The following is a 17393-nucleotide window of genomic DNA, read 5'->3' as shown; positions in this document are numbered from 1 at the left end:
AGATGGACCATGCCCCCAGGCATGTGGCCAAGGGAAATACACACACTCTCTGTAGAACTCACTGTAATTCAAGACTGAATAATTCTCCCATATAAAATTCAAAAGAATGCCAGTTTACAATCAGTATCACAAAGCACGCTAGCAAACAAGCCACTGCAAGAATCAGTAGAAATAGGGCGCCTGGGTGGCTCAGTGGGTTAAGCCGCTGCCTTCGGCTCAGGTCATGATCTCGGGGTCGTGGGATCGAGGCCCGCGTCGGGCTCTCTGCTCAGCAGGGAGCCTGCTTCCCTCTCTCTCTCTCTCTGCCTGCCTCTCCGTCTGCTTGTGATCTCTCTCTGTCAAATAAATAAATAAAATCTTAAAAAAAAAAAAAAAAGAATCAGTAGAAATAACAAACAACAGAACCAAGACTACACACATTAAAATGATCAGATAAAGCACAAAAAGTAGGTATTTTTATGTTTAAAGAAATGAGTGCTTTTAAAAATTATAATGAAGCTACAAGAAACTATCGTAAATGACCAACGGATTTAAATCTAATTTATCTAACAATGTATCTAAAAGCAAGCAGAGGGGAAAAATGAAATAGGGCAAGGAGGAAACTAAATCAGTCCCCCAAAATAGAAGAGGCATTGTGGTGTGGGGAGAAAACAGAAGAAACAGGAAAACAATGAGATCATAAAAATAATATGGTAGAAAAACTATATTAATAATTGTACTCAACATAGTCTCCAGTTAAAAGAAATATTTTTTAAATTTTTTTTAATTTTTAACAGAAAACATAAAAAGAAAAATTACATATAAAAAGACATAAATATTAAACAAAAAGAAAAAAGTGATATTGCTGTATTAATATTTAAAATGGATCTGAGATGAGAAATGGTCTTTCCCAATCTCATACATAAATACCAACAGCTGAAAGCCTTTTAAAAATAGCAATTAGGAACTGCTTTAAGGACGTCTCATAATCAACATGAAAAATGTCACTGGAAGACATGGGGAAATATTTAAATATGCCAAGGAAACTGAAAACTTTTCCCCAAAAAACAGGAATATAAGGATGCTTGCTTTTACCACCACTATGTAACATAGTCCTGGAAGAAGTAGCCAAAACAACTAGAGGAAAAAAGAAAATAAAAGACATCCAATTTGGAAAGAAGCACAGATACCTCCATTCACCAATAACACGATCCTATATAAACGAAAAAATCCCAAAGGGTCCACAGGAAAGCTAATAGTACTAAGAAATGAATTCAACAGAGATGCAGGATGTAACATGAACATGCAAAAATTGGTTTTGTTGGGGCGCCTGGGTGGCTCAGTGGGTTAAGCTGCTGCCTTCGGCTCAGGTCATGATCTCAGGGTCCTGGGATCGAGCCCCACGTCCGGCTCTCTGCTCAGCAGGGAGCCTGCTTCCTCCTCTCTCTCTGCCTGCCTCTCTGCCTACTTGTGATTTCTCTCTGTCAGATAAATAAATAAAATCTTAAAAAAAAAAAAAAAATTGGTTTTGTTTCTACACACCAGCAATGAAAAACCCAGAAAGGAAATTCAGAAAGCAGTTCCATTTACAATAGCATCCAAAAGAATAGAATACCTAGGAATAAACTTAACCAAGAAGGTCAAAGATTTGTATACTGAAAATTATTCAGTATATTAAAAAAAAAAAAAAACACTGCTGTAAGAAATTAAAGTAGACCTAAATAAATGGAAAAACAACTAGTGTTCATGGATTCAAAGACAATACTGTCAGGATATGTCAGTACAACCCAAAGTGATCTGTAGATTCAACAGAACCCCTATCAAAATTCCAACAGCCTTTCTTGCAGAAATGGGAAAGTAGATTCTCAAATCATATGGAATTGAAGGGGCTTTAAATAACAAAACAATCTTGAAAAGAAGAAAAAAGTTCGTGGACTCACACTTTGCAATGTCAAAATTCATTACAACCCCACAATAATCAAAATAGTGGAACTGCCTTAAGGATGGAAATAGAGCCCAAATGAACAGAATTGAGAGAACAGAAAAAAACCTATATATCTATGGCCAATTGATTTTCCACAAAGTTCTAAGTCCATTCAACGAAGAAAGAATAGAATAGAAAGAATAAGGCCAAGACAAGTGGATTTCTACATGCAAAAGAAAGAAATTGAACCCCTATTTCATACCACATACAAAATGGGTCAAAGACCTAAATATAAGAACTAAAATTATAAAACTTTTAAAACATACAAGTAAATCTTCATGTCCTTGGATCTGACAATGGATTGTGACAGATGACATCAGTTTCTTTTGTTGCTTGTGCTTTTGATGTCATCTCTCACAAGCAACAAAAGAAAAAACAGATAAACTGGACTTCATAAAAATTAAAAACTCTTGTGCATCAAAGTACATTATCAACAAAGTGAAAAGATAAACTACAGAATGGAAGAAAATATCTATAAATCATATAGCTGATAAAATGTTAATATCCAGAAAATATAAAGACCTAAAACTCAACAACAAAAAGACAAGAAACCCAGTTAAAAAAACAGGCAATGGACTTGAATGTACATTTCCCCAGACTAGAGATACAAATGGCTAATAAACACATGAAAAGATACTCAAAATCACTAATCGTTAGGGAACTGTAAATCAAAACCACAACAAGGTACCATTTAACATCCACTAAGATGGCTATAATAAAGTTTTTTTAAAAAAGCAAAAACAGAAAACAACAAGTGTTGACAAAAATGGGAAGAAATCAAAACACTCATGGTAGAAATGTAAAATGGTGTAGCCACTGTAGAAAGCATTTGGTGATTCCTCAAAAAGTTAAGCATAGAATAACAACATATCAGTTCCACTCTTAGGTATACACCCAAAAGAACTGAAACATAGGTACCATAAATAAATAAATAAATAAATAAATAAGAAAATAGGTACTCAAACAGGTACATGTACATATATGTTCATGGCAACACTATCCACATTAGCCAGTAAGTAGAAACAACTCAAGTGCCCATTATTGGAAGAATGAATAAACAAAATGTTGTGTGTGTGTGTGTGTGTGTGTGTGTGTGTGTATATATATATATATATAAAGTAATTATGTAATATGTAAGCCATAAGAAGAAATAAAGTTCTCACATACACTACTGTAGGGATGAACCTTGAAAACACTGCTATATGAAATAAGACACAAAAGAACAAATATTGTATGATTCCACTAGTAAGAGGTACTTAGAATAGGCAAATTAACAGAAAGTAGGAAAAGACCCTACATAGTCAAAGCAATCTTGAGAAAGAAAGAAAAAGAAAAGCAGGAGGCACCACACTTTCTGATTTCAAGCTATGCTGTACAACTACAGTTATCAAAATAATACAGCATTAGCAGAAAAACAGACACACAGAGTGACGGAACAGAAGAGAGAGCCCGGAAATAAACCCACACATACATGATCAATTAATTTACAAAAAAGGAGCCAAGAATACATGGGAAAAGAACAGTTTCTTCAATTGGAACTGTAAAAACTGGACAGCCACATGCAAAAGAATGAAACTGGACCACTACGTTACATCATACACAAACATTAAAGATTTGAATGTAAGACTTGAAACCACAAAACTCTGAAAAGAGAACATAGGCAGTAACATGGGTCTTGGAGATGGTTTTCCAGATGAGATACCAAAAGCAAAAATAAACAAGAAGAAACTATGTCATAGGTCAAACTAAAAGCTTCTCAGCAAAGAGAACAATCAACAAAATAAAAAGGCAACCTACTGAATGGGAGAAAATATTTGCAAGTCATACACCTAACAACAGGTTAATTTCTAAAATATATAAAGAACTCATACAACTCAATAGCAAAATAACAATCTGACTAAAAACTAGAAATACCATATGATCTAGTATTTCCACTTCTGAGTATTTACCCAAGGAAAATAAAAACACTAACTCCAAAAGCTATCTGCAACCCCATTTCCACTGCTACATTATTTACAATAGCCAAGACATAGAAGCAACCTAAGTTTCTGCTGATGGATGAATGGATAAAGAGAATGTGGGGGCGCCTGGGTGGCTCAGTGGGTTAAAGCCTCTGCCTTCGGATCAGGTCATGATCCCAGGGTCTTAGGATCAAGCCCTGCATCGGGCTCTCTGCTCAGCGAGGAGTCTGCTTCCTCCTCTCTCTCTGCCTGCTTCTCTGCCTACTTGTGATCTCTGTCAAATAAATAAATAAAATCTTAAAAAAAAAAAAAAAAAGAATGTGAAATATATATAGCAACAAAATAAAATACTATTCAGACATAAGAAAGAAGGAAATCTTGCCATTTTCAACAACATGGACCAACCTTGAGGGCAATATACTAAGTGAAATAAGACAGAAAGACAAACAAATACTATATAACCTCACTTATATGTAGAATTTTAAAAACAAAACAAAACACCAAACTCATACATACAGAGAACAGATTGGTGGTTGCCAGAGGTAGGAGCAGGGTTGGGTGACATTGGGTGATGGAGGTAACTTCCAGTTACAAAAGAAATAAGTCATGGAAATGTAATGTATAGCATGGTGGCTATAGTTAATCATATTGCATTTATATTTGAAAATTGCTAAGAAAATAGATCTTAAAAGTTCTCATCACGAGGATAATAAAACTATGTGGGGTAATGGATATTAGCTAGACTTTCTGTGGTGATCAATTATTTCACAATGTACACAAATACTGAATCATTATGTTGAGCACCTGAAACTAATAAACACATGGCAATTATATCTGAATTTAAAAAAAAGTAGAACAGTGGTTGCTAGGGGTTGGGGGAGGGGAAAATAGGAGTCACTGCTTTGGGTATCGAGTTTCTGATAAAAAGGTTTCAGAAATAGTGGTGATGACTGTACAATATTGTGAATATAATTAATGTCACTGAATTACATTCTCAAAAATGGTTAAAATGCCGAATTTTATGGTATATTTATTTTACCACAATTAAAAAATGAAAAAATATAACAAGGATGAAGAACACATATGCAATTTCTAACCAGCATATGTGAGCACCCTGTATATGTAGTGCTATGGAAAATTCTCCAACATATATGTTTAAGGGGGAAACTGGAATAACAATTTTTTGTTTCTTTTTTAAAAAGGAAAAGGGAGTAGAATAGGGAGATTGTGTACACACACACACACACACATGCACATACTCATTGTAATAAAACATGAGGAAGGATATTTAATGACTTTAACTCCACATAATTGGAAAGACTTTAAAAGTCTGACAATATGGAGTGTTGACAAGGACGGAGGTCAACAGAAATGCACATATACCAGTGATGATACAATCTCTTTGGAAATCAATTTGGCAATTTCCAGTAAATAGTTACTATCTTTCAGCCCAGCATTTTAATTCCTACATGCCTCCAGATCAATGCTCTCTAATAAAATTTTCTGCATTGATGGAAATATTCTGTATCTATGCTTTTCAATACAGTAGTCAGTGGCCACATGTGATCTACTTAGTATTTAAAATGTGAATGAGGAAAGGCATTCTTAATTTGTAGTCTTCTTATTTGTAGGTACAAAAAACTGGAATCTGCTAATAGGAAAATGGATTTTTAAACATCCAAAGTGAAAATGAATGAATGAGAGCTGCAGGTATTGAGGGCTAAATCACAAAGCAATGTTAAAGGAAAAAGCAGGTTGAAGAGAGAGATGCATGAAATAGCAAACAAAACATAAAGTTTAAAAACAACTGAAGCAATACTATATATTTCTTAGGGATACATGAAAAAAAAAAAAAAGGTATAATTATCTCAGTATGCCCTAATACACTCAAAGGCAGTGATTACTGGTCCCAATGCTGAGACAATTACGCCTATTCCAGCAGCTCAGCCACATGCCCTAGGGAAGCCAGGCATTGAAAATACAGAGACAGCAGACACAGAAAACAACAGTAACAGGAGAGATCCCACACATCATTTCCCAATCTTAGTTTCAGGGCAAAGCATTCTCAATGTCTGCATATCTTCTCCAGACACCTCTGAGCCAGAGACCCTTTTGGTATTATTTTCATTAATCCAGAGCCCACACTTAGAAATCACACTTCTTCAGAAATCATCTATACTTATTTCTTTATCCATGTAAAAATTATTTTTTTTTTAGATTTTATTTTATTTATCTGACAGAGGGAGAGAGAGATGACAAGTAGGCAGAGAGGCAGGCAGAGAGAGAGGAGGAAGCAGGCTCCCTGCTGAGCAGAGAGCCCGATGCAGGGCTCGATCCCAAGACCCTGGGATCATGACCCGAGCTGAAGGCAGAGGCTTAACCCACTGAGCCACCCAGGTGCCCCTAAAAATTATTTTTTTAAACTTTTAGCAATGTGATATCATAATATAATAAAAAAATATTTTTTGTTTTAAACTTACAACTTCTCTGGGAGGAGTCATTGAAGAAACATGTCGAGGAACACTCACTGGCTGTCTAGATGCTTCCACTTGGTTTTTGCCATCTGATCTGAAAGAGACAATTACTTCTGAGCTACGGTAAGATTAGATCATTTCCACGTGACATGTTACACATACCTTGCATTTTCTCAGATATAGAATAATGATGTTCGTAGTGGAGGAAACGATGGTCACAATGACAGCTAAAATCTTTATGGCATTTTTAACAACTTTCACATATTTTTCATCTTTACAGGACTAGAAAGTTTTATTAACCCCACTTTACAATTAAATAACCTGAAATTCTATGGAACCATAAAATTTGGCCAATCAGGCCAGTGTTTCCAAGCTTTTCTCCTCAGGTCTTCCTAAAATGAAAGAGTAAATACACATTCTAAAGCTGAATACACAAAACATGAAGTTGTCATTCTAAAAACGAGGAAGCCCAAGAGGAGCAAAGAAGATGGTTGGAAAGATAGTAACTAAATTTTAGACGTGCTGAGGTGACAGCAAGTCAGCTCGGTAAAGATATATAGGAGAGAGCTATGGGTATGGAACTAAACTTTCAGAGATGCAGATGGGAGAATTATCTATGGATTGATCAGTTTGGGTATGATAGGAAGTAAGAGAAAGAAAGAATAGGAAGATAAATCTGTTTTAGAATATATTAAAAATTAAAGCTAACGTCAGGATACCCTAGCAAAATATTATGTACTAGGTAAGAAATCACTATCATAATAAACTAGCTTATCATAATAAAAATGAGTTTTTAAGTAATTACATTGTGCCAGCAATGTGCTATGGACTTTATTTGTTAACATTTTCCCATTTATCCTCACATCAACTCTAAGAGACAGGTAATATTATTCCTATGTCAGAGGCAGTAAACCAAAGCTCAGAGAATTTTATTTATTATTCCAGTTCATAATTCTAGCAAATGACAAGCTGAAACTTGAACTTAGGATCTAATTACAAGGTTATGCTAATATATGTTGTATTCTAATGCCAACATGTTGTAAGTGATGGTTGAGATACAGTCATACAAGAGTCTGACACAGAGACCAGAAATGTCAGGTGTCTGAATCCTGACAGCCCTTCCTTCCACCAAAACTTACTTCTTAAAAACTGGTAATTCACAAAATACGCTTTCAATATTTGAAACACTCTTCCTCTGTGAGAACTGATACTCCAAACAGACATCATGGAAGAAAATTTTGTGACATGACATTTACATTTTTTACCTTTATCCCATATTTTAACCCCGAATAAAGAAGCCCAATTAAGAAGCTATAGCCCAAATTTATATTTACCCCAGTATCAGAAATCAGTGTCAAACAACATGAACCCTAAGGGCTATTTTCAGTAGCTTATAATCCTTTCCCTCATGATTATTAGAGATAGCTGAGTCACCACTATCTTTAATCCCAGCTAACTCTTAGAACCCTATTTTTAAACCAACCCTTATGATATGGCTACCATCATTAATAACTACTTTATTTAATATGAATATAAAAGAAAAAAAATCTAAGTACTCGTATGTTTGTGATCTCTTCTTTCGGAAGTAGCTTTTCCATAGTTGATCTCTCTTGATGAAGACAAAAGCAGCCAATACAATAAGGGGAACAATTGCAAAGAAGAATACCAGAAGTCCATCTCTCAATGCAGTATTCTTTTCTAGAGAAAAAAAATTTATACTAATGATCATTAAATTAGAAGCTAATGCATATTAACTAAGACATATTAGGTGATTATAAATGTTTTACATTAATTTTCACATTGTTCAAAAGTCAAACTGACAGAAATTGAATACATTGAGAAGTCTTGCTCATACCTCAACGATGCCTACTTCATTTTTGCCTTCCCATTAGATAACCACTTTCATTAGTTTCTTATACAATCTTATACTCCATGCAAATAAAAGCAAAAAATAAAGTATGCTTTTATTGCCAACCCTTTCTTTTTTTTTTTTAATTTTTTTATTTTTTTCAGCATAACAGTATTCATTATTTTTGTACCACACCCAGTGCTCCATGCAATCCGTGCCCTCTACAATACCCACCACCTGGTGCCCCCAACCTCCCACCCCCCACCCCTTCAGCTGCCAACCCTTTCTTATACACAAGTTAGCATATCATAAGTACTATTCAGCACATCATTTTTTATCACTTATCTATATAACTTCCCAAACCATACATAGAGGACCACCTCATTTTCTACACAACTATACAAAACTCCATTACAAGGACATCCTATAGTATATTTAACTAGTACCCTACTGATATTTTTCCAATCTTTTTCTATTCTAAAACAATGCTGTAATAAGTAAACTTTGTACATATAGGATATCATACTGGTGCAGGTATATGTATAGAATAATTTTGCAGAAGTAGAACTGTTATATCAAACAGTTGATGAATGCAAAAATGCATTCATCATTTTTTAAAGTAGTGTCAAATTATCCACCACAGTGGTGGCTACAATTCAGCATGCAAGCCAGCAATATACAAGAATTCCTCATAGCCTCACCCATAGAGTCAAACTCTGCATTTTGCCAACCTAATGGGTGAAAAACTGTATCTAATATAATTTTAATTTATATTCTTTTCTATACTATGAGATGAGCAACTGTTCATGTGTAAGGAAATACTGTATTTCCTTTTTCTGCTCAGTCTATTTTCTATTGGACTATTGTTTCCTTTCTTCACAGTTTCTAAAAGCTCTTTATATATTAGGAAATTAGCTTTGTCTGTGATATGAGTTGGAAGTATTTTCCCTATTTTGTCATTTGTCTTACAGTAGTACAATGCTTTTCTTCATGCGTAAGTTTATTATTCATAGGTAGCTGAATTTATTAATCTTATTTTTTATGGCTTCTGGGTTTTAAGACTTACAAATTTTAGAAATTAATTTGATCTTTAGAAAAAGAAAGGATATAGTAAGTATAAACAGCAGTGATAAACTGTAAAGTTGTCCACATAATTTTAAGTTTGTAAAAGTACCAGAAATTTGTTAAAACTTGTATGAAACTACATGAAAGAACATTCAACCCGGTTAAAAATAATAGGAAGAACTAAAGTGAGCTTGATCTCTCATTTGATACTTACTAATGAGTAGACATAATTTAAATTAAAACATCTAAACCTGGCAAGGTTACGTTGAAACTGATACCTTCATACTGTCAAGGATATTAACACAAATTCATTTGGAATTTTGGTCAAGGACCATAGAAAGGATTATACCTTCAACCTAATAATCTCATTACCAGCAGTCTATTCTTCAACTGGAAAAAGTATGTAAGTATTAAGATGCACACTACAAAATTACTGATGCATATCAAAAACTTATAAACAACCTAAATGTCAAATAATTAGAAAACCGCTAAGGCGAGTTATGGCACATCCAATCCACTCGATGGAATGATACATGGCTATTAAAATCCGCAGTTCCAACTCTGACTTCTAGCCAAGATAGAGTAACAGGAACCAGATTTATCCTGGGTGCTTTAATAACCAGAAAACCAGGCAAAATATATTAAGCAACAGTGTTTAAGACACTGGGCATCAGATAAAGAAAAGCGGTCCCTGAGAGACAGAAGTAAGGCAAGCTTTACACATGTCCCAGTTTGCTGCCTAGGGAAAGTTAACAGATCATAATGAGAGGTGAGGGAACCCAAGCAAAGCTCAGTAGATTCCTTGAATTGAGGAGATGGAGCTGGTTGTCTGAGGAGGCCAAGGCAGCTGGAGTTCACTGAGCAAAGAACTGGAAGGGAGAGCGATGCTGACATAACTTGAAAGATCTGCGGAGGGTTCCTCTCAAATATTCAGCTGGGTACTGAGCAATGTATGCATATAAAGAAATCACCTGAAGCCAGAGAAAGAACCCTCTGAAAGGATTAGTGGGAACAAACCCCACAGATCACACAGAACGAGGAAGAGTGCCTATTCCTACCATTCACAGCAGAAAACTTCATAATCAGTACGACACTGAGTAGAACAAACAGAAGGCTTTTTGTCTCAGTTAATGGGGCAAAATCAGCACTAGAATAAATGCTCAGGTCCTCCCTAATAGAGCTTAAAAGCAAGAGCCAAAAGGATCAAACTATGTCCAAGTAACATAATCACACAAGAACAAGGCTCATCAATAGAAATCCCAAAATATCCAGTATACAACAAGACAAAATTCAGTTTCTGGCATCCAGTGGAGGAAAAAAAAAATCACAGGACATGCAAAGAAGAAACATACAACCCAAAATGAGGAGAAAAATCAATCAGTCAAAACTAAGAAATGCTACAGATGATAGAACTAGTAGACAGACACTAGAAGTTATTCTAATTGTATTCCACGTGTTCAAGAAGCTAGAATAAAGATCAAACATGCTATGTAGAGACATGAAAGATGCATTAAAAAAAAAAAACAAAACCCAGAACTTACAGAAATAAAACCTACAATGTCTGTGATAAAAAACACACTGGATGGAATTAATGGCAGATCAGACATCAAAGAATAAGAGTGAACTGAATAACAATAGTAACTATTTGAAATTTAAAACAGAAAATAAAGAATAAAAAAAAAAATCAAAGCAAGTCAGTGAGATGTGAAAATACTCTAAATAGCCAAATATCCATGCAACTGGAATCCTGAAGAAGACAGAAAAAATATTTGAAGAAATAATGACCACAATCTTCCCAAATTTGAAAGAAACTATAAAAGCACAAATCCAAAAAGGCCAACAAATCTGAAGCACACCAAGGCACATTATAATCAAATACTAAAAACCAGAGATAAAGAGAAAATCTTACAAGCAAGCAGAGTAAAGAAGACACCTAAAAAACAAAAGACCAAAAAAGAAAAGATGATGGCCCATTTTCTCAGGAAAAGTAATGCCAGCCAGAAGACAATGGAGAAACATCTTTGAAGAAGTAAATGTGGGGGATAGAGTGCGGTCTCCAGAGGGTAGACACAGACTTTCACCCTTAAATTCTTTATCCAGTTATCATTCAAGAAGGAAGCAAAATAAAAACTTTTTAAGATATACAACAACTAGGGGCGCTGGGAGCTCAGTCAGTTGAGGGTCTAACTCTTGATTTCACCTCAGGTCATGATCTCAGCCCCATGTTGGGCTCTGCACTCAGCACAGAGTCTGCTTGTCCCTTTCCTTCAGGTCCTTCCCCTGATCATTCTCTCTCTCTCTCCCAAATAAATAAAATCTTAAAAAAAAAAAAAAAAGATACACAAAAACTAGAAGTATTAGTAACTGACAGACCTACATTATAAGAAATGTGAAAATAAGTCCTTCAAGCAAAAATTCAATGATATCAGATGGAAATGGAATTTTACATACAAATATTAAGATCATCAGAAATGGTAACTACATGGGTAAATATAAAGACCTTTTCTATCATTTAAATCAATTTAAAAGGGGTGCCAGGGTGGCTCAGTTGGTTAGGTGTCTGCCTTCAGTTAGGTCATGATCCTAGGGTCCTGGGATTGAGCCCTGCATCAGGTTCCCTGTTCAGCGGACAATCTGCTTCGCCCTCTCCCTGCAGCATCCCCTGCATGTTCTCTCTCTCTGTCAAATAAATAAAATCTTTAAAAATAAATAAATAAATTTAAAAGATAACCAACTCTTGGATGTAAGAGTTACAGAAGTCAAGTCCAAAGATATAAATTCATAAATTATTACTATTTAGCTGGGTATAATAAGCATTATTAATGTTCACCATTATTTCCAGTTTTCCTCCTCTCCCAAAATATAAAGGCTAAAAATACCCCTGTTGACTTCAGCTTAGGTATGTCCACATAACTTCTATTAGCCAACAAAATGTGACCAGAAAAGGTGTATTGTCACCTTTGGTTAGAAACATATAAGGATCAGGAAATTATTCTTTAAGTTATCTTCTCATGTTCAAGCATACCTTAGAACTTCACTCTAAGATGTTAACTCCTCATCATGGTGAATCCAGACCAGTCTAAATCTCTGAGTAACTACTGTAAGCAAAGTCAATCTATCAACCTACATTGCACATGCTGATGAGAAAGGAAAATAAATGTTTGTTGTATCAGGTCATTTTTATCAGGGCTAATACACCTGATTACCTAATAAAAATGGCATTTAAAGACACTTAAATTTTATGGGACTTAAATTTAAATTTAAATTTTATTTAAATTTTTTAAATTTAAATTTTATTTAAATTTTTTAAATTTAAATTTTATTTAAATTTTTTAAATTTAAATTTAATGGGATCACCTAGGGATGAAGTAAAGATAAAAAGAGAAGAGTTACAAGTACTGAATTCTAAGATCTCCCAACTTTAGGAAGATAAAAAGATAAAAATAAATCAAGTTGGGGGCGCCTGGGTGGCTCAGTGGGTTAAGCCGCTGCCTTCAGCTTGGGTCATGATCTCAGGGTCCTGGGATCGAGCCCCGCATCGGGCTCTCTGCTCAGCAGGGAGCCTGCTTCCTCCTCTCTCTCTGCCTCCTCTCTCTCTCTCTGCCTGCCTCTCTGCCTGCTTGTGATCTCTCTCTGTCAAATAAATAAATAAAATCTTTAATAAATAAACAAATAAATAAATAAATCAAGTTGGAACGACCTAGCAACCAGTTGGGCAAATGTACCTACAAAATCAGTATGTAACAATATGTTGCAGCTCTTTGTGGCTATAGGATTTTCCTTTGGATACTGTGGTTTTATAAAATCTGGTGATTCTTTATAAAATCTTAGTAATTGTTAAAAAAATAACCAACTGTTTACAGCAAAAATAATAACAATATATGGTAGGGTTTATAACACATGTAGAAGTATGATGACAATAGCATAAAAGCCACGAGGAGGGAAATGGAAGAAGCCAAGTGAAGTGGTAAAATATCACATAAAGAGAGACTGTGGGGGCACCTGGGTGACTCAGTGGGTTAAAGCCTCTGCCTTCAGCTCAGGTCATGATCTCAGGATCCTGAGATTGAGCCCTGCATCGGGCTCTCTGCTCAGCGGGGAACCTATTTCCCTTCCTCTCTCTGCCCGCCTCTCTGCCTACTTGTGATCTCTGTCTGTCAAATAAGTAAATAAAACCTTTAAAAAAAAAAGAGAGAGAGAGACTGTGATAGAAAAATATCAATATGACTGATTTAAACCCAAACATTACTAATTAAATTAAATGTAAGTGGTCAAAACAAGTCAATTAAAATGCAAAGACTGGCAGACTGACTAAAAGAACAAATCCAAGAGGCACCTGGCTGGCTCAGTCTATAGTGTGTGCAACATTTGATCTCAGGGTTGTGAGTTCAAGCCCCATGCTGGGAGTGGAGCCTACTTAAAACAAAGCAAAACAAAACAAGCAAGACCAACTATATCCTGCCTACCAGAAATCCACTTTAAATATAAAGACTCACAACCCTCTGCACTGAGCATAGAGCCTACTTAGGATTCTTTCTCTCCCTCTTTCTCCCTCTGCCCCTCCCTCCTTGCCCCCACTCACACATACACTCTTACTCTCTCTCATTCTAAAAAAATAAAATTAAATAAATAAATAAATATAAAGACAGAAATAGATTAAAAGAGGAAGAATGAGAAAGGATTTCCCATGCTAACTAATCAAAAGAAATCTGGAATCGCTATATTAATTCCTAACTGCACAGCTCAGAATATTACCAGCTATAAACAGGTCATAATGATAAAGGGGTCAATTTATCAACAGAACACAGCTTCACAGTACATAGAACAAAAACTGACAGAACAGCAGGGACAAACAGGCAAGTCAGCAGTTAGAATCTAACACCAGAGACTTCAGTATTCCTCTCTCAATAACTGACAGAACAAGTATATAGAAATCAGTAAGGAAATCTAAAACTTAGATTTCATGTCAATTAACATGAACTAATTATTAAACACTCTAACCAATTATAGCAGAACACACATTCTTTTCAAGTGTACATAAAACTTTTTCATGAGATAAACTAAAATCTGGGCCATAATACAAGCTTCAGAAAATATAAAAGTATTCAAGTCATATAAATTATGTCCCCTGACTACAGTATAAGAAATGGTAAATCATAACACTAAGGTATCTGAAAAATCCCTCAGATACTTCAAAACGAAGTAAAGCATTTTTAAATAACTCGAGTCAAAAAAATATTTTTTATTAGAAGTTATATTAAAAATATTAAAAGTTAATATTAAAAATATTAGAAGTTATTTTGAGCTGAATTAAAGGCACAACATATCAAAATTGGTATAATGTAAAAAAAAGCGTTTTAGAGGAAAACTGATAGCACTACAACACCTATATTAGAAAAGTACAATCACCTCATCTTCTACCTTCAGAAATTAGAAAAAGAACAACAAATGGAACTCAAAGCAAGCAGACTGGGAGAAAATATTTACAAAGCACATATGTCATAAAGGACTTGTATCCAGAATAAAGAACTCAAGAAGACAACCTAACTGAGAACTGGACAAAATGATTTGAAGACACATCACTTAAGATATGTGGATGGCAAAGAAGCACACAAAAAATGCTTAACATCAATAGGAATTAAAGAAATACCATTCATCTGCTAGAATGGCTAAAATTTAAAAAGACTGACCATATCAAGTGTTGGGAGGATATGGAAAAATTAGAACCCTTATATACAGCTGGAGAGAATATAAAGTGGTATAACCACTTGGGAAAACAGTTTGGCAGTTTCTTAAAATGTGAAACATAAACATACTCTATGAGCCAACCAGTCTTCTTAGTATTCACCCAAAAGAAAGCAAGCATATATTCTTACTAGAAAGATACTGGTAAACAAGGAGCTCACTCATAGTCTATTAGGGAAAAAAGTAAATAAGTAATTACTATAGTATGCAATAGTGCTTACAGTAAAAGAACAAATAGAAGAGGCATACTAGCGGCGCCTGGGTGGTTCAATGGGTTAAAGCCTTTGCCTTCAGCTCAGGTCATGATCTCAGGGTCCTGGGATCGAGCCCTGCATTGGGCTCTCTGCTCAGCGGGGAGCCTACTTCCCCCTCTCTCTCTGCCTGCCTCTCTGCCTACTTGTGATCTCTCTCTCTGTCAAATAAATAATAATATTTAAATAATAATAATATTTAAAATAATATTTAATTAATTATTAATTATATTTAATTAATAATTAAAATAATATTTTTTAAATAATAAATAAATAAATAAAAGAAGAAGCATACTAATTCAGATTTAGGTAGTCAGGGAAAACTTTCAAGAAAATAAGCTATAAACTGAGTCTGAGTAGCCAATAGCCAAATTTCCACAATGTGAATATAATACTGTACGAAGACCAGAGTTAAAACAGTAGTAGCCTATTAGAGGAAATTAAAGAAGTTACAATGTCTTTTTTAAAAAGATTTATTTAACTGAGAGCAAATGAGCACGCGCCCATGCACACACATCGGAGAAAGGGCAGAGGGAGAGGGAGGAGAGAGAATCTCAAACAAACTCCCTGCTGAGCCCAGAACTGGGTATGGGGCTTAATCCCACAATCCTAAGATGTGAGCCAAAATCAAGTACCAGACTCCCAACCAACTGAGCCACACAGACGCCCCAAGAAGTTACAACATCTTAAGCATAATGAAAAGAAGCTGCAAAATTAAGCTAGGGGCAAATCATACAGGGTATTTAAACTGTGTTAAGGATTTCTGGATCTCACCCTAATAGCAGTGTAGAAGCACTGAATTCAAAGCAGAACGATGGCATAATGAAAACAATTCCTGGGGCACCTGGGTGGCTCAGTGGGTTAAGCCGCTGCCTTCGGCTCAGGTCATGATCTCAGAGTCCTGGGATCGAGCCCCGCATCGGGCTCTCTGCTCAGCAGGGAGCCTGCTTCCTCCTCTCTCTCTGCCTGCCTCTCTGCCTGCTTGTGATCTCTCTGTCAAATAAATAAGTAAAATCTTTAAAAAACAAAAACAAAACAATTCCTGAAGAGAAACACTAAAATTCTATATTGTAGTTATGGAACATGGATTATAGGAAGCAAGAGGGAGCGTAGTTAAGAGTAGTATGTAATTCCGGGAGTAGTTATCTAATTCTGGGCAACAGGGATTAAAAAAATAGATACATTCACAAGAAATTCAGGAGGCAGAATCAACATATTTAGTGTATAACCAATGTGGGAAGTGAGGGAGAAGTACAAGGATGCCCAATTTCTGACATGGGCCACTGTATTACTGTATTACTTGCCATTGTATGTAGGTCCACTGTCCACACTTCCTCCGTATCCTTTAGTCTCACAATTTGGGGGAGCCCAGCCATTTTCACAGTGACAATTCTTATTGCTATTACATACCTTCAAAATTAAAACAAAACAAAACAAAAAAACCGCTTTGGTTAATTGTGAATATTGCTCTGCATCATAAACTCAAGAAAAGAAGCCAAGAAAAGGCATTCAATTCATGCAAATCCACAGGCACTCTTTTTAAGAATGAAACATTTATCAGATATGTAAATTCTCCCATATCTAAAAATCTTGGAAAGTCTCACCTAAGCCTCATTCCCTCATTGGGAATTCTCATAATTCAGTGCTACTTCATGAACAAACCAAAAGAGAATATTACCTACCCCATGTCCGTGACACTTTTTCTGAATATCACAGTCATAATTCAGAACAGAAGCATTTACGCATTGAAAGTTTCTACAAATCTGAAAAAAAAAAGTGAACTAATGAATAAGGAAAAATTGAACACATTAATCAAGTGCCCAGAAGAAAAGAGCTATGCGCACAGATTATTTCATGCTGAATTCTTTTTAAACTTGGAAGGAACTGTTAACATTTTATAATGAAAATGTAGAAAAATAAGTGAAATTAACATAACTATCAAAAAAGACCAGGATGACACAAAGGCCAAAAACAATGATAAAACTATAATCTATTATCCCATACAAATATAGATTTGAAAACCCTAAGTAAAATATTCACAAATGGACTTTTTCAAATCAAAAGTAACCAGATAGAGTTGATATC

The 17393-nt window shown here is 35.2% G+C and overlaps 1 protein-coding gene across 1 annotated transcript in view; it reads right to left on the bottom strand.

Annotated features, from left to right (window-relative positions):
* Positions 1 to 17393, bottom strand: part of ADAM9 (ADAM metallopeptidase domain 9) — a 153996-nt gene that overhangs the window by 5100 nt on the left and 131503 nt on the right. Inside the window, exons 17-20 of the mRNA XM_047717147.1 lie at positions 16991 to 17071; positions 16613 to 16718; positions 7955 to 8096; positions 6405 to 6492 (exon numbers count right to left, since the gene is read on the bottom strand). Of these exons, the coding sequence (XP_047573103.1) occupies positions 6405 to 6492; positions 7955 to 8096; positions 16613 to 16718; positions 16991 to 17071 (417 nt within the window). The remainder of the gene's footprint in view (positions 1 to 6404; positions 6493 to 7954; positions 8097 to 16612; positions 16719 to 16990; positions 17072 to 17393) is intronic.

Source organism: Lutra lutra, chromosome 2 (assembly GCF_902655055.1).
Source record: "Lutra lutra chromosome 2, mLutLut1.2, whole genome shotgun sequence".
Taxonomy (NCBI): domain Eukaryota; kingdom Metazoa; phylum Chordata; class Mammalia; order Carnivora; family Mustelidae; genus Lutra; species Lutra lutra.
The sequence above is the reverse complement of the archived record's forward strand: the minus strand, read 5'-3'. Positions and strand labels throughout refer to the sequence as shown.